General features: G+C 41.3%; 2 protein-coding genes across 3 annotated transcripts; both read right to left on the bottom strand.

The window, feature by feature from the left end:
* Nucleotides 1–213: 213 nt before the first annotated feature.
* On the bottom strand, nt 214–16185 carry LOC118403389 (sphingosine 1-phosphate receptor 1-like). 2 transcript variants are annotated; one of them, XM_035802099.1, is made up of 3 exons: nt 15978–16185; nt 2599–3361; nt 214–2417 (listed from the first exon to the last, which is right to left on the bottom strand). In XM_035802099.1, the coding sequence occupies exons 2-3, from the start codon at nt 3246–3248 to the stop codon at nt 1559–1561; spliced, it is 1509 nt and encodes a 502-aa protein (XP_035657992.1). In that variant the 5' UTR covers nt 3249–3361; nt 15978–16185; the 3' UTR covers nt 214–1558. The 2 variants fall into 2 exon arrangements, with proteins under 2 accessions (XP_035657992.1, XP_035657993.1); XM_035802100.1 differs by lacking the exon at nt 15978–16185 and adding an exon at nt 8760–8896.
* Nucleotides 16186–18144: 1959 nt separating this feature from the next.
* LOC118403933 (protein transport protein Sec61 subunit gamma) lies at nt 18145–20718 on the bottom strand. Its single transcript, XM_035802813.1, has 4 exons — nt 20602–20718; nt 19338–19443; nt 18854–18956; nt 18145–18516 (listed from the first exon to the last, which is right to left on the bottom strand). The coding sequence occupies exons 1-4, from the start codon at nt 20677–20679 to the stop codon at nt 18507–18509; spliced, it is 297 nt and encodes a 98-aa protein (XP_035658706.1). The 5' UTR covers nt 20680–20718; the 3' UTR covers nt 18145–18506.
* Nucleotides 20719–22803: the final 2085 nt, after the last annotated feature.

Consider the following 22803-nt stretch of genomic DNA (forward strand, 5'->3'; position numbering starts at 1 on the left):
TATGCTTGTGTCTATCTATGTTTATGACCTAATTTGGTCAGCATAGACCAAGAAGCTATGCCTATGGATGGATCATGATGATATTTTGCATTGAGTGTTGAGATGGCTTAAGGGGGTCTCTGGACTATTTCGAGTGAGCATAGGGTAATGTAAAATCTAAACAAAAAAGGTAACCTCTAAAGAATATACAAATGTATGAAAACATTCCAACGCTCGTGCAAACATGTATTTATTCCTATTTAAGGACAGTCAGTACAGTGTTTTCGTTCGTGACAAACAATGTGTTTTTCTTACAACTGTAATATGTACATGATTGATGATAAACACATTTACGTGAAAACACATAAGTGACACAGGTCCTTTTAAATTATGAAATTCTAAAAGCACCATGTTAAAAATACTACCTTACAATGTATTACTGGATATGTACGCACTTCCAAATACCATACATGTACATCAGAGCCTTACGACCATTTCGATATAGACGGGGGCTGCCATAGTTTATCCTTGCGCCGTGTTACACAGTTCACTGATAAGTCACATGCACATTTCCTATCTACATAACATGACGGTCACAGAAGCGATGGCTGTAGTGTTCATTCAGTTGAAAAATGATAACTCGGGAATTACAGTTCGATCTCAATTCAGAATGAAACCTGCCGACACATATATATATAGACTTTCATGCTGTGCTTCCCTTTTATACTGGTATCTTTACCTTGTTCACACCACATTTAACGTTAAATTTTTTAAAGATTTTTGACGTTCAAAGCTTGTTACAAAGTTCAAGTTTCTAAAGCCTTACCACATGTCAAGTCTATGATTTTTGTGTGATCGTCATTCGCATTTTCATGTTCTCATGCTTTGTGTGTTGATAAATTATAAGTGTTAGCCCACACTAGGACTGTCATAGGTTAAAGACAATGTTCTACCCGATTAGGAATTAATAATAGTACTCTTAGTTCGACGTGTTAGCAGGATTATGTCATACAAGAACGGCAATTAGGATATGTCAGAGTCACGTGAGTGCGAACACACCCAATCAACATTCAATCTATCAGATGATGTCTTTCAAGATCGATTTCATGGTTCAAAAAATCTCACTGAAGAATAAATAAATTGTCTGCATGATTGAAAATGCCTCTAAATGTAGCAAGCGGCGTTTTGAAGGAATTTCCAATGTTTACTTTATACGTCAGCCACCGGTGGTTAAAAACTCTTGCACTAATGCAATTTCTATAGCAACCGCTAGAGGCATGGGTCTTGCTTTTCCCAACTTCAGACTCAGGGATTAGATGCTTTAATAGGTTGAGCTGATGCGAAGTTGAGCGAGCTTCCCTCGACCGCTTCTTTGCTGGCGTTTAATTGGAGACAAAATGGCTTCCCCGTAGAAATCACGAAATACCATGATTTGAATGACAGCGAATAATCTCAGCAACCTTTTATGAAAACAGCGTAACCCCTATATATTTCCCCCGTGTACCGAATCGCTGGCAAAGGTTTGAAACTTTATGCTAGCAAATACGGAAAACATCGCCAGGTGGCGCTTCTTTACTTGCTAGCACGTAGTTGCAAACTCCACGTCAGCGGTTGGTGCATCGTCCTTCGGAGGATCAAGAGGAGGAGGAGTTGGCGCAGACAGCGGTTGAGCTTCCGTGCTTTCTTTCAGCTTCCGAAACTGTCGCGAGGCCTGCGGTGACGCCCGGTGGCCTGACGAGTTGAGCTTCCCCACCCGGATCATCCGGACCTTCTCCGGTACCCTGCTGGACTCGAACATGTCGCTCTCCACGCCGAACTTCTCCCGGCAACAGCAGCACAGGAGGTAGCCGAACGCGCGCCGCATCTTCCTGATCCTGAAGACGTAGATGAGTGGGTTCATCGCGGAGTTCAGGATGGCGGGCACCGTGCCGTAGGTGAGAACGGACGGGGTGATCATCCCCGAGCCCCCGGCGCCTCCCGTGGTCACGTCGATCAAGATCATCGCCATGAGCGGAGCGTAGCACAGCACGAAGACGATCAGCACCAGCGCCATGGTTTTAGCGAACACGATGTCCGCGGGTTCCCTGTGGTCGTCTATCTTGTGGGACTCCATGAGGGACGTCTGTTGGTGGATGGAGAAATACGTACGGAAGTAGACAAACGACTGTAAGAGGAGCGCAACGATGAAGACTGTGAAAATCAAGGTGAGGAACCCGGTAGTGAATGGAGGGAGGGCCACTGAGCAGGACGGGTGGTCGCAGTTCGGGCGGCTGTCGTTAAGCGCCTGGGAGTTGATCTGACACTTGCAGTGCTCCACGCAGTTCCAGCCCATGAGGGGGATGGTTGCTATGGCGATGGCCAACGCCCAGATGACGCAGACGGCGATGATGGCGTGCTTTCTCGTGACGTAGGCAACATGATGGACGATGGTGATGTATCTGCAACAAGAAGTTAAAAGATTCATTTTCAAGATCACTGGATATACAAACTAAAATATACATGTATCAATGTTTTTGGCTCACTGACCATTTTCTGAGTGTAATTTAATACGAGAACTTAAGAACCTGTTGTAAGGTTCAATCCTCGCCCATGATTGGGTACCGAGATTACGTCACGTACCTGTCTACACCAATCACCAACAGGCTGCCGGCTGACGCCATCAGCGTCATCATGATGATCAGTTTCCTCAGCATCCACTCGAACGGTGCGATCTTCACGTCCAAGATGTCGTTTGCGAGAAAACTATAGAAGGAGATGAGCCCTAGCAACAAGTCCGCCACCGCTAGACTCGTCACGAACACATACATCGGCTTGTGGAGCCCGCGAGGCCCTTTTTTGATGGCCACGATGACCATGATGTTCAAGAAGATAATGATGACTGACACGGCAATGGCAACGAACTGGATGGGGCCGTACTCTGAGTCTTTACACTGCTGACCGAACGGTGGTAGCGATCCATTGGTAGGAAACAGAGAGGACGAATGCAAACCTCTCGCAGTGGAGTTCGTCAGTAAGTCCGTAGTCTTCACCATGACTGGAGTTGTGAAGGCTGTGAGAGCTTTGGTAACAAGATGTCTTTGGTTCGTCGTATTGAGGGTTACAGCTGCGGTAGTTGAGAAATTCGTAGCGGTGTAACTAGTCGTGTTGTAGACTGGAGTTGTAGTAGTTGGTGATGTCCAGTTAAGTGTGGTGATACTACTAGTGCTGCTCACTTGAGAGACTGTGGTGTTGTGTAGACCCAGGACGGCGCCCAGCGTAGAGACGTTCATCGTTCAGTAGATCAGCACCATACGGTATACCTCTGACCTGGTGGTGGTTTGTAAGCTTCTGGAGAGATCAGACGTCACTAAATCATCTGGACATTGCCGCTTTCTCTTGCAGACTGTATGGAAAGAAGAAGAAAAAAAGAAGTTAAGAACTGTCAATGTAAGATCGCAATTTTGGATTCATTCAAAGAGGATTCCGAGGATTCTTCCATCTTGGTTAGACCCTGAAGCCGGTGGAGTAACTAGGTTCTAGCCTTGACTGCTATCACATCGCGTGCAAAGCGTACACATTTTTCAACACGGTTCTGCATAGCTGTTACCTTTGGCATTTTGTACGTCTCTCAGCCCTTGTATTAGAGCGAGAATTCCCAGAGGTGTAAAAAGAGTGTTGAAACGCGGCGAAACTAGCATATTGACAATTCCTTTTAGCAGTTGATAAGAAAAATACATAACATTAGAATTCGCATAAGAGATATCTATTTATCTATTTATTTATTTATTCATCAAAATTCTCAAACACAGTGGAAGGTATGGCGGAACAGGTGTTTCTTGTCAAGGGACACCTTTTCAAAACCGCCATACCGAATTCATATCAAATTTTCAATCGAAAGAATACAAGTAATAAATTGTGACTTCGGTAAACTTTTGAATGATTATGTTGCATCTCTCGTACCGGACCGTCAAAGTCCTTTCCCGAATAAAAACCCAATCGTCTATTCCAATTAAAACTCATTAATGATTTGTTGTATCTACCCTTGGTAAAGCGCAAGGATTAAGGTGCAATATCATCGAGTGTAGCAGTTTTACGCAGAGTGTTTGTTGCTATACTTCTCTGGTGCTCAGTTCAAGGTTTAGATGACAAAACATCGTTTCCGAGTTTTCCACCCTCAGGTCACATCTGGCCCATTATCACACTAAGTACTGCAGGCGACCTTCAACAACTTCCGCCTCTGGGAACAAAAAATCCCTTGAGGTGCGTCTTTGCGGCAAATCTAAAAAAAATCAATACAGTCGTTTGGGCAAAAAACTCTACAAACTTCAGGTATTGTATCTGTATCTGTATCTATATCTATATAGCCGGTATAACCGTCCTCCGGCGTAACACACCAGCTTTGCAGGCACGCGGCGCGGCAGCAGCTGGATATATTACACAGAACGACCTGTCACACCAAGCTTTTGCACATCTATCTGCAAGCGTTCTTTCAAACTACCCAGAGAAGATGCCTCTACTGTACTTGGTGATAACAATTTCCATTCTACATGGTGAAAAGACAAACGTTTGTACACTGCGTTGGCTGCGTTTCGTTGCGGTCACATCGAGCGAAGCTAGACTGTCGTACACATTGTTGTCGTAGAGTTTTCTATCCAAACTAAACGCCGACAAAACCAAACGACGTTATTTTCATTTCCGTAACAAGACAGATGAATTTTGTACAGTGTTGTTTTCTGCGCTTATCTTTCTGTCAGTACTACATTTCTTCATACGATGTAAAAACAGTACCGGTGGCGTTAGTGTTTACTGCAGACTAAGCTGTTTGTTTCGTTTCAACTACGCAAGATTTTCATAACATCATTGAGATTTGTAGCGTCAACTCTCATAACTCCGTCACAGTAAAAAAATTGTTGTTTTTAAACTACATTTAAAGAGACCTTCGCAAGAATATCCTGAACAGCTGGATATTTGAATACCTTGGGGATCAAACTCAAAGTCACAATTTTTTTGGTCTCACCTGGCGGTCTCTTGGTATATGTGAAATATTGAGAGCCGGAGCTACGTAGTGAAAAAAACACACCAGGTGGGGTCTGCAACCGAGACTGCTATAACATCGTATTAGGCTATTAGCTGAACCCTTCAGTGCCCGGTACAGGTCTGATTTGTAGCATCTGGTTTACATTCTCTGCTATAACTTTGATGATAACTTCTCACTCTGCCCCATGCATGCCTCATGTGTCTTGTTCTACACAATTGTTCACCTCGTGGGTGGAATGGAATTCTTGAAGGAGTAGGGAGCGATGTCGGACAAATCGCTCAAGATTTCCGGTGTTGTCTGCCTGCATTATTAAGACAAAGTGGATTCTGCCAAGTCAGCTTATAGAGTAAGATTTTGTGCAAACTGAGCTTTTAGGGATCGATGCAAATAGCATTATTTCTGATATAGGCTCATTGTTGATCGTGTTAAGTTGAAATTTTGGTATTAGTCCAATAACTACGATGCCTACTGTTGTTTCGAGATATTTGTGGTCAAATTTCCTGTGAAACATATGCAAGTCTAGAAGTTTCAAAGATAAAACTCAAGAAGACGCTATCGTCAAGGATAACATTGCAACTTTAAATTGATACGTTTACTTCCTATGGAAGCTGTTTATTTTCATTTCATTTTTATTCTATTAATTTGGCTGTGAAAGACGCACAGCTAGGTACCGGTGTAACAGATTGTCCTACAAAATTTTCCTAGAGGACACGTCCTACAGAAATTAAAACAACACAAAACTCATTCTATGATTGGCATGGCAAAACAATCTACAGAAATGGATGGTGTAGATGTAATGTTTCTGACCCTTTCGCTCGCTCGAAAACGTGACACAGTGTGTTTTGTTTCACTCTGGTTTGCCAAAAAGACGCCAAAAGACATCAACAGTAGAGAAATCATTCCGTCATACAAGAAACACTTATCTCCAAGCAGATGTACGACATGGCCTTGTTGCTTTGCGCCTTTTCTTTACTCACCCGCCTCCCCACTTGATGGCGCAATTTTTGCAGGGTGCAATTTCAACAGGGGATAACATTTACTGCTACACCAGGTGGTGCCATTTTACATGGGGGTATATATCATACTGCTACACCCTGTTCACGTATACCACCTGCCCCTAGGTGTTGACGGACAGAAGCACGAGAAAACTTGAGAAGAAAGATAAAGGTTGTGCCATAGAGGTGTCCCATATACATTGTTTCGCATAGCTGCTCATTTTTAATGATGCAACCTTTCACTCGATGACAATATCAAGTGTTACAAATCAATAATTTTTTTCAGTACCTGACATTTATTAAAACCTGGGGTGTTATAACAGAAAGCGCATAGATGTATCTCTTTATTGGTTAAGAATATGCAAAGTACCTTTTGGTATCTTTTTTTACTACTCTCGCATCAAATTAAGGTGATGTCATCCACAATGTCAAGACATCGTGGCCGTTTGGACTTCCTGTTGATGAAAATTTCATACCGCAAGTCATGGCCGGTTACCCCCCTCCCTCCCTCACGCACATACTCTACATTGCTCCGATATCACTGCAGATTGGGGGCAAACACACGGGATGTACCAAGAAGAAGGTTCAAGAAGAAGTGGTGTGAGAGTAGAGTTTCATGCCAAAGAAATGTCTGGTATCAAAATCTATTAAATCCAGAGAGCAAATGACCTATTTTTCAAAGTAAGCTTCAGCACCCCCCCCCCCCATTGTTACTGCTATTCTTCAATGACTTCAATTTATTCTTCTAACCACACTAAAGAATTATCTGCTATCAAAATTATCTACGTTTTCTGTAAATTTTGAGAGCTAATGTCCTATTTTTCAAAGTACGCTTAAGTCTCATTGTTACGTAGTATCATTGTTCAATTCTTCTAACCACACCGCCCTTAAAAGCACCTTCTAGACAGTTCTCTGTTTTAATATCCTGGGTAAGATTTCTTTATCTTCCTGTAAAGAAACAAAGTTCGCTATTCGTAAACTCGACATACGATCCGTCCCCAAAAGAATTGTACTTGATCAGCCAGAGGGTAAAATTTCGCTTGCTTTATCAAGAATAAACCCCAAATGTAAACCACCGACACACGAACAACCAAAACACAGTATCCAGTGTCAAACCTCAAACAAACACACGGTATAAGGTTTAAATCCGTCCTATTTTCTCAGGAAATAGACTAGTAACAGGCTCCTCCATATTGTTTTGAATTTTCATTTAATGCTGATTATATGGTACCGTTTTCTTACTGAGAAAACGAGAGTGACAAAAATCACATTATAAAGCATTATCTTTTAAGTGAGAAGGTTAGGTTCCGGCTGTTTTTTTATTACGTTTTTAGTCGTTTTCATCGGGCTTTCTATCTTGTACCCTTTTCTTCATGTCTCGAGGCCTCAAGAAAGAGTATAACACAGAAAGCCCGATAAAAACGACAAAAAAACGTAAAAACAACAACCGTAACCTAACCTCTGCTTTGACAGTAAGAAAAAGCGACAATATCTGTACTGAAGTGCCCGTCGATGAGTCTGATATCTAGGCTAACGCAGCTCCATAATCCCCGGATGTCTGCACGAGACAACTGCTCACGAGCTGTCAATCATCGGCAACAGATCATAACCAGATTAGGCGGAAACACCTTATCACATCACGCGATATTGCCTAGTCTCCAAGCAGACGTGTCAGCTGGATAAAAAAAGAGAAGAATTTGGCCAAATAGGGACAAATAAGTTACTATGGGTTTTCTGTCAGTCTTTGTAGTCTATCCAGCTTGTCCCGCGGCCAAACAGTTAACTCCTAGTAGACTTTTATTCCTATTATGATAAACTTGGCAAAATTTCTCTATTACTATTCGGCCAGGCGGGAGTCCGCAGAGATTTACTACTAACAAATTCCCAAGCAAAATATTATTAAAAAGCATCATACACGAACAAAATTCAAATTTAAAGCAGAAAATTCTACAGTCACCTGCATTTGGTCTACTCTCCAAGCAGAGGTTGGTTTGGACAATCTTGAGCTGTTCCGTTTTTTTTCGATCAGCCTCCTATTGGTAGGTGTAATGTACTGTGCCACAAACGGCTTAAAGGAAAAGTCACGATTTTTCCTACTAACCTCTGCTTGGAGAGTACATTTGGTCCATATTAATACTACTACATGTAGTATGGAGCTACGGACACAAGATGTTTTGCAAAGAATACAAATTGTGATGCTTCAATACCTGCCTTACAGCTACTCCTCCCACAAAAAAAAGTATTCACACCAGGAATTATAACAAGAAATTTCACAAAACTAATCGCTCGTGCCAAAGACGTTATATATAACGCCTTTGCTTGTACTTACAATACCCCTCCCTCCCCGCGAATAACAGGTACCCCTTGGGTATTGAAGGAAAGGGCAAGTACCCAATAGGGGTGGAGTGAGAAGTGTCATTAGTTTCACGAGCAACATACTTGTATGCATGAAAACTTGGTACCATGACTGGGTGTTAGACATAACGTTAACAAATGTCTCGTGCATTGCCTATTACCTATGTAGGTGTAATGACGTAGTGACACAACCATAAAGAAACCTTGTCAAAATACTAGTACCTCAAAGACCACAAACGTTTAGTATTTTCATAGAAACGGTGGTAATCCATCCTAGATCTTAAGAAACGTTATCAACATCGCCGTAGAATGGCAACGAAAGATATCTGGTATAAGAGAAATATGCCAGGCTAGGTTTGGCATGTACCCAAAACATATTACAGCTTCTATCGCCAGATAAAGACATATCTTACCGACAATATACTGCAAAGGTTGCTCCTTAATGTAAACATCACACAGCAAAACGGTAGCAGGAGGTGCCGCTTGCCAAGCCAGCCAGAGCCAAGCTCAGGAGATCAGACCTTACCCACTAGGCAAGGCCTGGCACAAATGTAGGGACGATCCAATTGTTACGGGGGTTCTCCATTGTCTATCACTACATGGTGCGAACAGTGATAAACCGCTTTTCTCACGGGCGGGACGAAAACGATTGACAAAGACAACAAATAAGAGAAATTTGCCAAAAGCCTTGACTATACCGTGACATGTACAGTGTGAATTTCTTGTCCTATTTTCGGTGGCGTTTATATTCGACAAGTAATTAAGACATCTAGGTCATATCTGCAAATGTAATTTTCTACGCTACGCTACGATCGTGTTTATTATTAATCTGTCATGCGTGCAGACATCGGGATACTGTTTCAAATCACCGTGAATAAAATTTAAACATGGTGCCACCAATCCGTATTCGAATTCAACCTTGCTATGTTCTTGCTGTCGTCGTATCTAAAACTTCTTGTTTCGTCGGCTACTACCAATTCTAAACACAAGGTAAAGAAGCGAGAAGAAGTCAAGCCATCATTTATTCTTGACCCAGCTCTTATATTTCGTTCTATACTCTAGGTCTAAATCAAGCTCGATATCTCAGAGTAGTTCATGCATGAGTACAGCAAGCCTATATCATATATATGACCTCCGTGAGAACAGGAATTAAGAGCCAATGCTAAATAGCCATATAAATGTGATACTATGTATGGCGTTCACTGAAAACCATTTTCCTATGTGAGTGTGAAAAAAGACTGAATCATCAATATATCGGGGGAAAATGTATGTTAACACGAAGATGCAATGTACTTGCTGTCTTGATTTGAAAACCTGGCACATAAATGAAAAAAAAACGAACATTAGACTGCAGTACCAGGTTCGGCCAGCGGGAGGCCCCAACTCGGCCTTGATCGTCGGGGTCACAACACCTACCCACGTAAGAAATATCATCCAGGGGTTCTTAAGATATTCCGTCAGACCCGCACGCAAGCTAGTATTCGGAGTACAAACTATGTTCCCATTTTCCATGGAGGTAATAAAAAATGTTAATGTTGCCCGTGCATCTATATTACAGATGCTTAGGGGTGGTGCCCAACTCCATTTCTGTAGCCCTTGGACCACACATTTGTGCAATCCACTACAGCAGAGGGCTAGTCCGCTGGTGATGATGTGTTTTTTAACTCCCATACTCTTCACAAATCGACAATAGTACTGAGTGTTAAGTAGAGAAAGCAGCATGTACCATTTGTATGATTCGGCCGGGAATCGAACTCATTACCTACCGAATGCAGGGCGAACACTCGGCCATTGCACCGGTATGGATGGACGCCATACATAAAATCAATTTCATGTGGCCTCAATCAAGTGAGTGTGGAGGGGGGCAGCCCGTGTCAAACGTCGCCGGGCTGATAAATTGCTTCGGTGCGACCTACAATTAACTTTGCCATATGTAACCTCCTGAAGGTATAACACATGCCAACACTCGTTCGGTTATTCGCCAAATCTACTTCACAAAACACTGGAAACATTACAAAAGTTTTGAAAAACGACATCATACAAAGTGGAATACAATACCTGAGTCCGACGAATCACTAAAACGTCACCACAAAAGTTTAAATGAAAACGAAACCACTGTCAAGGTCACGAACCGACGTCGAATTCGAACCCAACGTTTGAAACTTGGGGTCAAGGTCATCATAACACGGTCTCACCTGTGTAAATAAGTCTTCCTAAATCTGTTTTTGTACGGAACTAAAAAAATTAATTCCTCGGACGGTAGCACTCTGGCTTTTTTGTTAGTCGAAGCGTGCAGATGACAGCACTTGTGTTTGCGTGACTTTGGCGATGAACATTGGTGTTCAATTATTAACCTAAGGTACAAACGGTCAGGCGCCGAAAAGAGGTCATATTTTGTGAAAGAAACTTTGCCGCTCGACAGACGTGCTGCTTGGGGAATTGTTTTAAAATCAGGAGAACTGTGTCTATCGTCACCGGCAATGTTTTATGTACAGACACCTTACATTTTGGTAACACAAGAAATCCTTCTAGGTGTACGGGGGTTGAATTATATGGAATTTGTTAGCAACAACTTTAACGATTACATCTATATCGATTTCTGAATACAAACTTTAGCTGCCAAGTTTGCTGAATATCTTAACAATTAATGCAAGAGTGATGGCAATAGTAAGATGTACCCGAGCCCTGTACAGGTTTGTTTGGAGGTTGTCCGTATGGTTATTATCCAACAGTTGAAATGGTCCAGCCGGTAGAGAAACGTTTGTTCTTGTATACAGGTGGTAACAGCTGTCCCTCCAAACAGGTCGTATTTTCCTTCATTTCATACCTCCCTCAAATGGCGGAAAACGTAAAAACAAACAACGAGAGAAAAGAGAGGTAGACAGAAAAAGCGAATGGAAGAAGAAAGAAAGACTGAAAGATAAGGGTAGGCTTGATTTGATTTCAACATTGGGTGAAGTTTACCAGTGTTCTGTCTGTCCCTTGTCTCCAAGCAGACGTAGGAAATGCAAAAGTGAAGGGATAAAAACGAGGAGCATTATAGAGTGTCACAACAACATGAGTGGAGACGTCACACCGCACATCTGCTTGTAAATCAACCTGCACGAACACTTGCCCCACTGGTGATGTACTGTTTCAAGTGGTGTGTTGTCTTTGGCTCGTCGTGCATTTCTTTGTCTGAAGATCTGGTCACTGTACGTCTCGGGTGTCCGTCGAACATGGCTCGAATATCGTCTCCATGGCAACGACAGGTCAAGGTCACGACTCTCAGACAATGTGATATCAAGGTCAAACAAAACTAAGGAGTATTTACCACCACCGGGTTTAGGGGTCTCTTTTGTAGTGCAGGGTTAAATCTTTTGCAACAACAGAATAGTAAGCCGATCCAAAGGATATTCCTTGGGATATCTAAGTTTTGACTATCCTTCTGTGTGACCAATCACCTTAGGTCACGTGACCTTACCGGTACATGACGTCATTTATTGGCCCATGTAGCGAAAGTTTATACCGTGCGCCGTCTCCGTTCCTTTATGGTCGCGGGTTACACGAGAAATGCATTAAAGAAAATACAGCACATCTTCTTGTCAGCACCCTGGCCTAAGACGTCCCTGAGACGGCTGACTTGACCCCAAGGCGGCGCCAAGGGAAGTGATCACGAGACACTTGAAGCTTCTCACGTCTCAGAATCACCCGAGAAGGGAGCGTTCTTGTCTTCGAGAGAGTGCTCGGTGAAGGGGTGTTGAAAACAATTTACGGTGGCTAAACGGTCCCAAACCAACAACGTGTAACTTTTTGGCCAGATCTTACTCACAATTGAGCTGCTGTCATTGCATATATTGCATTGTATTTCAAAGAAATTCAAAGACCTACCGACAGAAAAAAAAAATCACAGGGTAGTCCAGCCATAAAATATCTTATAATGACTTATTCACAAACCAACCAAGATATCAGAACATATGCAACTCGGCAACTGCAAGGCCAAAAGAAAATCACAAATATTTAGAAGAAAGCTACTTACATCTCTATAGAAATCGCAAAGCAGATATTTGAGTGAAAGACCATTTTCTGACTGCCAAGTTTCTCGAAGAAGGCAGACGAAGAAGTTACAATTTGGCAGTCCAGCCAGTACAACCCAACATCTACACAAGGAGCTTTTATATCAGGGTATCCTAAAACCGACAGGTCGCCAGCTTGTTCACCTAAACCCGCCCACTGCGCGACGTCTGTCCCGTCCCACACCCTCCCTCCCACGGGCTCACGCCCCAATCCAGGAACTGGAATGTCTGGTACTTTACAAAAATGCCGGGTGACAAAGGAAGTCATTCGGTTTATCTCAAAGCGGTTTCCTTCTTCGTCTACAGATCGCCGATCTAGGATGGAAAATTGTTGACTTGGGGTCATGGTGAATTAAAGTAGTTATCCTGAGTGAAAAACAAGCAACGACAAAGGATTCAAGGAGGGAAGGAAGAAAACAGCTACATGTACCTTAATTTTGTTGTATGAATAATCGGATTCATCTTATAGCCTAATAACGGTTATAATTACATGTGCAACAAGTTCAAATCCGTTACACATTCAATAATATTTTCTATGAATAGTTCAACGAAGTGTATGACTGCGAGACAAAATTCATGTACATTCGACACCACCAGCGCTTTACCACAATACAACATTTGCTTGCACAAATTATATTTGTCGTCTTTCGACTTTCGACTGACATAACTCCACCCATCCTTGATTAACAACGAACAGCCCCCTTTATATATCGGCCACAACCTTCGTTCCCTAGGTTACAGTACAAAGTCTATGAACGTAGAACTTGGACCCCAGAGTAGAAACTATATCGAAAATCAGCTAACCAAAATTGTTGTTGTTGGCTTTGTATACGTTGCGTTTTTTTTTTTCAAATTCTTGCCAACCTGATCGGTACATATTGTATACGCAGTTTCACAAACAACATTGATAAAGAGATTTACGAAGTTTGACAGACCATTAAGCGTAAACAGTATTTTTTCAAGATAATGTTGTTTAGATTCAGATATACATGTACCGTATGGCTCTGCACAATGTTTTCCCCCTTTTCTCAGTCAAATATACTCCAGGCGTTTCCGCTAGCTTGTTTCTGTTTCTTTGAAGTTGTAGTTTGTGATATCTTTAAGAGCAGCGAGGGCCTGTTAACGGATTGTGGCACAACTTCAAGTCTTGAAAAGCCCGATAGCAGTGTTGTGAGATGAGGTTAACCCCCAGGGCCGCCCTCCTGAGTGAAAACTGCATTATCTCACGCGACTGTTTCGTGTCAAACAGGTCATGCCTGGAGCCGCGCGAGGCTCAACATGGGAGTCAGCGAGAAACCGGTGATACTAACAAATGTTCATGCGTTTATATCATAGTTTTAGTGTATTTCTACTGGTTGGTTCATGATATTGTGCAAACAAACAAACAAACAATGCTAACACTCATAATGGCATTCCACCGGGTATCATATGACTGCCGCATCAACGTACTTACTCTCCAAGCAGAGGTTATTAGGCGTTGGTGCGTTTTTATCGGACTTTCTATATTGTACCGTTTTCTTTATGTCTCGCGGCCTAGGCGAAGGTAGAAAGCTTCATAAAAACGCATAAAAACGTCAAAAAATAGAGAAGGAGCCTAAACTCTGCTTGGAGCGTAGCATAAAGCTGGAGAGTGCAATCAGGAAAGTTAACATAAAGCTCCTTGGTGCAATCGAAGTCTTCTCAAGAATGCCTTGAACACTTGGCTATTTGACGAGTACAAACACATACATATATATATACATGTACATTGATTACTGTATCTGCATGTTAGAGCGTCATGCCTTTCTTCCCAACGGCGGTGGTTTTACATGTGCATTGTATTAGGTTGGGCATTAATATTTGCCATTATAAGAATTGACGTTCTACATAAAATTACTAGTACACAACAATCTTGGCCCGAAAATGTCTTACTTAAAGACAAGATAAACGATGTTTGACAGTTGAGCACCATTAAAGCGTTAACAGTGACCAGTTGGTCCTTCTTATCTATAAATTAGGTCAATTATTTGGAGGCCTGTATGTTGTCAGCTAACATCATCTGGAATAGGAGGCTTCGAACGGGGCTCACAGCCCCGTTCGAAGACTGCAACGGCGTCTAGGCCTGTGTCTACTCAAGAAGGAGCACGCTGTTTTGATTTGTATGGAAGTGACATTAAAAGCGGGGTCATGTTGACTTTGATGTTATGTTTGTGTGTCTAATTTTGTTGTCGTAAGCTTAGACTTCTTTGGGGACTAGGACAGGATCCTCTTTCAGTCTCCTTGGTCAAACCAAGGACTATCATCATGTATGTTAAATATTCTGGGGATTCAGTTATCTAGTGAACAGATGTACGTTCTTGTCATGCAACGGCGCATTTTTTTCCTGTAGTACTAAACTCACGGTGTACGCTGTAGGAAATCCGCACTAATGTTGTTCTTTCCGACTCTTGGTTAAGAAATTTTAAGAAAACAATTCAACCGACAACCCTTGACATTTACCGTCATGTTCCTTTCAATTCCAAGTTCTTCACACTTTTTCGACCACCTGGGTATTTTTTCTTTCAAAGTTTGATCCCCCGTGTTGTTAATAAGAAGCAACAGCAACTTGATTATGTTGTTACGCGTAAGTAAAACAATTCACACAAAAGCTTAACTTCAAAATTCATACATAATCACAAAGAGGAAATGTCTGTCAATCAGTCTACAAAACTATGACAAAGGACTAGTCAATAGAATGAATAATAACAATATGTCGTTGGTAAATGTAATATTTTAAATTACAATATATCATAACAGCATGACGTAAATCCTAGAAAATGCAATGAAATGAGTAAGATCCAAAAAAAAAAAAAAAAAAAAACGGATGGAAAGTGAAAAACAAAAAAAAAAGACTTATTTACGCATGACTATCCAAGAAAAAGATTAAACCATAAACGGTGGACTGATAAACCCTAACGCCTCCCCATCGACCTAGTCTTTCCAGATTGACATTACGTTATGACAGTAGGGAGCGCCTTGTGGGGCTCTATTGGGCACGGAAGGAATTCTTCTGTCTTCTAATCTACGAAGAGACGCAACATGCATTGGATACCCTATGGAGTTGGATACACACTAACAGTCTATCAATTAACAATTTACTAGTGTATGATGATCTATAATTTACTAGCGAGACAAAGGGGAACGATACAAAGGTTTGCTGAAAACCAAGAATGTCCAAAATCATGCTTGAGTCAATTTTCCCACCTTCAGTGAAACAAAATTCAATTATTTTTCCAAACCAACCCCTGGGGACCAACGAATTAATATTGATTTTTAACGCATGAACGCCCAAATGTACAATTTGATTCGCCCTACACTACACTACAGTATACCCATTTTGCGAAGGGCGACATGCGAACATTTTCACATACTACAGCGATACTTTCGTGTCTACATACCCAACGTTTAGCCCTGGTGTTGTTATGACTAGGCAGACGACACTAAAAACTGCCAAAATATGAAAAAGGCGCAGGGTAGCGTAGGGTTGAGTGTTGACAAAATCGCGCAGCCAGTTGTAACTGTAACATTTGTAAGAAAACAAACAACAGCTGAACCCACCTGTGTTTAAAAACGGCGTAAACTTGCTTCAAATCTTCGTCGGCAAGTTGTAGACAAGTACGACACACACGTACCGATTCTGGGGGGAAGTTGTGTATCGGATATACCGATAATTCTACGGAACAAGGGCGACACTTCCGGCTTTTTTTCGGCAGCAGACGCCAGTAAAAAGTGGTGTCGTCACAGCTGACCTGCCCTGTGGGGTCAACAATGGGCGGAGCCACGCGTGGGGTCAACAGATGATTGACACATTCACGGGCCCAACCTTGGCTCAACCATTTTGATTGGGAGGTTTTTGGCAAACGGTTTGTGTAGTCAGCACTCTACTTGGGTAGTTTGCGAGCTGTGACAAGGGAGAGGGCTGTCAATGGATATCTAAGCTATTCTAAAAACTCTTAACACTATTCATGGTATCTTGGCGATGGCAATGAGCAACAAATTTAAATTGTCTCAGAAAATACATAACCTCTCCAAGCCTTTAGAATGGTACAACCCAGATGTGAGCTTTATTTACGGTTACACACCTTATTATGTGACCACAAATTGACCGGAAGTGGGTATGAAGTCATTCGTTGAGTGCCTATTTTCGCAGTCAAGGTTAAGTTTCAAAGAAGAAAATCATATTAAAAAAAACACATTTACTATACTGTTTCCTTTAATTAGAGAACTTCAAGTTTACTATTTGAGATTTTCAAATATAAGTTAGATATCATACTATTCGTAGTCCAACCAAGAGTATTCAATGCTAAGTCAGGAAATTTCCTGGTGTCAAGTTTCGCTTGGTAAGAAGAAAAGGAGCGGATACACACAAAAAAAGCATGCAAAACACCTTGATGAGTAATTGTGCTATATTTAAAATACTCTGTCTTTGGTAATCTCAAAGCAGATGTAAGGTTTGGTTCTGTGTTTTACGCGTTTTCCTACAAAAAAACGGCTCTCTAATACGGGGTAGCATTTTCAACTCATTCGCAGAGGCGAAGACCTAAAAATGGATGTACAACATGGTGAAAAAACGCGCGTAAAAGTAAACTTAAACACCGCGCCCGACCTAGCTTATATCTGCTTGGATTTACTGGTGGTATGACGTGCAATTTTGGGCAGGAAAAGTGGGCGGAGAAGAATGTTAACACAAGAAATTTTGATAATAAATTTGTTTAGACTCGGGACATTTGGGAGTGCTACTATGAGTAATGACATGCAGAATGTTACGGTTAACGTTACAACTTTCCTTGAAGTAGGTAGGATTGGCCAAGGAGCTTTTATCGGCCTATTCTGTAGCATTATATTTTAGCATAGGAGAGAGCAGTAGTCACTTTTACATTGTAGTTTTGTTCTACAAGTCATTTGTTATTATTTACATAATTAGGATTGAAATAGCATGTTGCTAGCGAGTACAAATATGTATGGGATGCAATCTTTTTGGACAGCTTATAAAGACAAGCGATCTTTAGGATGAATAATTTATCGATCATTTGCTTGCATAACGTATCCCTTTAATATTTTTACCTGCATGTATGCAGGTATGGTTTTGATGCTGGTGGGAACTTTTCGGTAGCCGGGGATGTAGGGCGCTGTATCTCGTGAACGGATGGTGCGAGCACGACGATTTTTGGTACGTGGGTTGGGGGTGGTAGCCTAACACTCAGGTTTGATTTTGGGCCTCCTGGCGTTTGAACTTGTTTAAAGATGTGTTTTGTCCAGTTGCATCATCTGAATCTTGTAATCTGTCCTACAACATGATGCCCATGCAAAGAAAATTTGGGACCCACAACTGCCTGTTATCACACAGCTTTACTTTGCTTTGTGTTACACAATCGCTAGCTGTTAGGGACTGACTGTGTCTACTGGGCCCTGACCAGAGGAAGGGCTGCTACATACATGATTTAGTCAGGCTAGGAGCATCTTCACAAGATAGCTTCAAACAACATTTGCAGTCAGATGTAAAAAGACTACGTGTGACAGGTTGTTCAGTATAATATAACCAGCTGCTGCCGCGCATTGTGCCTGCGAAGCTGGCATGTTGCACCGAAGGGCTGTTATATATAGATGCAGGTACCAGCATAACTCTGTATCTACCATTCAGTGTAACTCCAATAACCCTTACACTAAACTGCACATGCAGGTGTGCGTTCCAATTATATAGTAAACCAAGGACAAAGACATCAACTTTTCTCAATCAAAATATGTTTATTTGAGAAGGCTACATAACAAGCTATATGATCTTACTGTTCTTCAAAAAGGTATCAGTTACTATCAGACAACATCTTCTTTACGTCTTATCTAATTGGTGAAACAACAATGCTTCAGCAATTGTTACAGAGAGTCTCCCGAAATGTTCAAAAGTTGTCTGTAAATTAAAAGGTTACAAAAGATGCAAGGAGACATCTTTACATACAAAAGATGCTATGGGCGCATCTTAACATGGACGTTTTACAAGGAATCACAATGGAAATCACTGGTGTAGATTTTATGCTGTATTCTTCTATTAGCTGCTCCGCGTCGCTAACTTGTTTGTCCAGCCAGTCAGTACTATGAACCACTAGAGGAGGAAAGATGAAGAATTAAGCATAAGCATATAATTTTTCAATTTCAGCATGCTCTTTAGTCTAGATATAGTTGTTCAGTTGGAAAATAACGAAAATACTGTGTAGCATTATGCACAAACACAAACAAACGCACGCACACACATACAAACACACACACGCACACAAAAACACACACATACACATACAAACACACAGATTTGCAGTCTTGCAAAATCATGCTAGCTAATTTCTACATTGGGAACTCTTCATGTGATGGGCTCATGCCGTCATGGTGTTGATGATAACATCACAAATTTGCATATTTGGGACCTCTCCATGCCCAATACTCACACTATGATGTTGTTGATGGGAATATGGATGAGCTTCACAAAGAACCCGATGAACCCCATGATGGCAAACCCGATCGCTGTTGCCATGGCAATCTTCTGAAACTCTGAAAACAAAAACAATATTTTGTAAACATGCTGCAGGGATACAGTCACCCACACCACCTACATGGTTTGTAGATAAACTCTTGCATCGTCTAAGTTATTTAGGTAACATATTCCTGTTATTCTAAAACATATCAAGGTGAAATAGTTACATGCAATTCAGCCATGGACTGCTAGGTGGCAACTACTGTACTGTACAGTACTAAAGCAGTTTGGAATTTGAAATAAACCATTTCTGTAAGTGCCACCACTGAAAAATGATAACAATACAGCATTTTGGGTTTGGGATAGAAGAGAACGTGTAAAACAATGTTATACATGTATCTAGAATTGTGAATTCTACACTGAAGGGTTCATATTAGTAGCTAGTTTTGAGACCTCACCTTTCCGATCAGGCTTGGTACATCTCTTCACCAGGCGGTAGGAGTCCTTGGCAAACTGGCGTGCCGGTTCTACAAACTGCACCAACTGGTCCATGATGGGTAATGTCTGCACAAAACAAGAAAGTTACATCATAAGGGTTTGTTCATGTGTTGTTGGAAGCCTCTTATCACATCAAATCACCAGACCATGCCATTTTAATACAGTAGCCTGGGTATCATTTCTACCGGTGTTAGTACAAGGAGCCCTGGTAGAAATTGGATGGTATCCAGGCTAATTTGTAAGTTTGTGGTTGAAGTAACCATGGAAATGCATTAGATTATGGAAGACATACTACAGTGTTATGAGTTTATAGTGAGAGATCACAGAGAACAGATAAAATGAAGTTACATGAGAATTTACTTATTTACTTCATCTATCCTCTGATAACTTTGTTCTGAATCATAGACGAGTACACCAATTCAATTTCTATGCTCTTTGATTAAATCGTAGACCCTTGATTTTTTTCCTGATTTTCCGGTTCAGACTTATAACCAACCGAAAATGCTCATATTTGGGCACCACCATTTTTTCCAGATTTTCCGGTTCAGACTTAACCAACCCCAAATGCTCATATTTGGGCACCACCATTTTTTAAAAAAAGTCTCCAGAAGAAGAGCTGAATCGCAGACACCATAAGAGCTAACATTTTCTGTTTTTTCTTTCTTAGGAAAAAAATCGACACCATATGTAACAAAAACAGGAAGCTATAGAGAAACAACATGCTAGATCTCAAACTACAGAAGATAGAATGAGAAACAGAAATCATAAAATGATAATTTTTTTGGGTCCATTTGGAGGAATTTTCTGGAAGGTAAACAAATGTAAAGACAACTTTTCAGACCAATTAAAGCCCCCCTCCGGCCTCCCCTTACGTAAAACCAATTTCCCCCGCCACTACACGGATGTAACACGCCGATAGCCTTATAACCCTTCCTAACAACATATAAATGTTTGAATTTCAAAGCTTTCGGTTGATAGTAGTTCTAAACACCCAGAGATATTCTTATAGGAAGAAAAAGCGGGACTGTGAAAAGCTGTGACGTGTCATCGGTTCACGCGATCGCTGGCGTATCCGGAAAACCACTTCTCATAAAAACATACTATTGAGGAGTAAAACGACTCTAAAAACCATACGAACACTAGCAGAATATGACACTCTATCATATATAAACGAAAACGTGACCCTGTTTTCTCAAATTCTGCCCAAATCAGGGAAAATCTTACCCTAAAGTCAGGAGTTCCTTCAAACAGCTGGCTGCAAAGTGATGACGCGGAAGTTGAGAGGAAGTGGGGAAAGCGCATGCGCGTAATATGCCTTCTGGGAAATCCACAGTAGAGTGACATCTAGCGGAATATATCGATACTGCATTTTTTTTGGGTAAGAAAACCAAGAACTTGGTTTCAGTCAAAATTCAAACCAAGACAGGCCCATGACTGTTTTCCTTACTTTGGAAAAATGAGAAGAAAATGGGGCAATGATTCCGTTTCACAATGAAATAAAATTTTTCATAATTGTATATTTGTGGATAATTGTGATATTTTATTGTGATAATGGTGATATACCTACCTACCTACCTACCTAGTCCCTTGACCTCCAGGTCGTTGGGGGGACATATTCAATTTCAACCGGATGTACGATGGTGATAATGATGAGATATTTTAGGGCTTTGCCGGTCTATGTAATAATTTTGTAGATTGAAACTTCATTCAAATTTGTTTTTAGGACTTGCCACGCGTCGTAGCAGGTTTTCCCTAGCCTCTACCAGGCTTCGTGGATGATCGGTGGTCTAATTGTAGAAATTGGACAAATAGAGTCTATAGTACGCTAGGGGAGTTAGCCGGCCAGAAGAGTACGTTTCCTCACCTCCGTGGTGAGGATAATGATTCTACCGATCCACGGAGCCTGGTAGAGGCTAGTTTCCCTGTACTAGTAGTATAATAGTTCTAGGACAATATATAGGTCAAAACGGCGATCTCGACATTTTTTTTTCCAGTTTGGCCTTTCAATGTAGGACATGAAATAATCCTACCAAGGATTAAAAAAAAGCTCCTGTAAAGCTACATCCCTTCAAAAGGAGACAGCACATAGACCACAAACTTTTAAGTAATCTCTAAGGACAGTGGAGGAATGGACATTGCTGGCAGGTTATGATGCTTTGACTTACGCCAACGGGAAATCGGAGATTAATTTTAAAGATTATGATCATTTGAGGGCTCTACTGGTGCTTTAAAGAAATGTCGTAGAAGGTAGTGCTATTTCACCAGAGTTCTCAGAATGCTCTTTTATCTTAGGCCATGTTGATTTTTGATTATATGTATGGCATCCTCTGGGAACTCCAAACTGATGCAAGCGAGCGAATAAAAAAAGTTTGGCCTTCAGTATGAAATCTAAGTGGTCAGGAAGGTTGAACATAGGACTAAAAACACATAGTAGGGTATATAAACAGTTAGATGTTGGGACCACTACATCCTTACCTACGGGTGCAAATATAAAGCATTTTTCTTCTTGTTGGACCGATCCGAAAAAAAAACAGCTGAAAAAAATCACTGGAACGGGTTTCACCAATTAGAAAATAGACGCACTATGTCCTCATGCAAATGGGGTCTACAATGTGGAACTGCTAAACTTTCTTTCCAACACGAATTAATATAGGGACTTACCCTAAATTTTCGGTCAACTCCGTCGACCTTGTTCACAGAATGACCCTATCTCCAGCTGTGACGTCAGGAACACGCCACTTTTGCAAGAGGGGGTCATAAGTATCAGAGAGTCTGTGCCGCCCCCGTCTCTATTGAGTGTGGGCCGGTGGGCTCTAATGTACACCGCCTCCTTCACTCCTCGCGCGAAGAATCCTGTTCCGAGTCTAAGATTTTGACTTTGTCCAACGAAATGGATGTCCCGGAGACTCTATATGTAATGTTGCGCCACCCCAGACGATTTGACAGAGCTAGGAGATAGGGTCATTCTGTGAACAAGGTCGACGGAGTTGACCGAAAATTTAGGGTAAGTCCCTATATTAATTCGTGTTGGAAAGAAAGTTTAGCAGTTCCATAATGTATTCTACCAACACAGATGAACTTTCATGCTAAGTTAGGGGTCTACAATGGTTTGTGTCTACAGACATCAATAATAATGCAAATGAGGTCGTCATTTGCATAATTGATATTTATCAACATTTCTCTACTTCCCAGCTACATGTGACAAGTTTGAAAGTCCTATCATAGAATTCAGTGGATTTATAAACTTTCATAATTAATTATGCAAATTAGCTGTTGATTTGCATAATTGGTATTCCATTATGTTAGTCATTACTCATTCTATCTACAGACCAAAAATAATGATGATCAATCAACACGTTCTCGAGTTATTCTCGTCCAAAGTTTGAAACAAAACCGGCGCCTGCAGTTTTAAAATAGCCGCTAGTG

The sequence above is a fragment of the Branchiostoma floridae genome, chromosome 16 (assembly GCF_000003815.2).
Source record: "Branchiostoma floridae strain S238N-H82 chromosome 16, Bfl_VNyyK, whole genome shotgun sequence".
In the NCBI taxonomy this organism is placed as follows: domain Eukaryota; kingdom Metazoa; phylum Chordata; class Leptocardii; order Amphioxiformes; family Branchiostomatidae; genus Branchiostoma; species Branchiostoma floridae.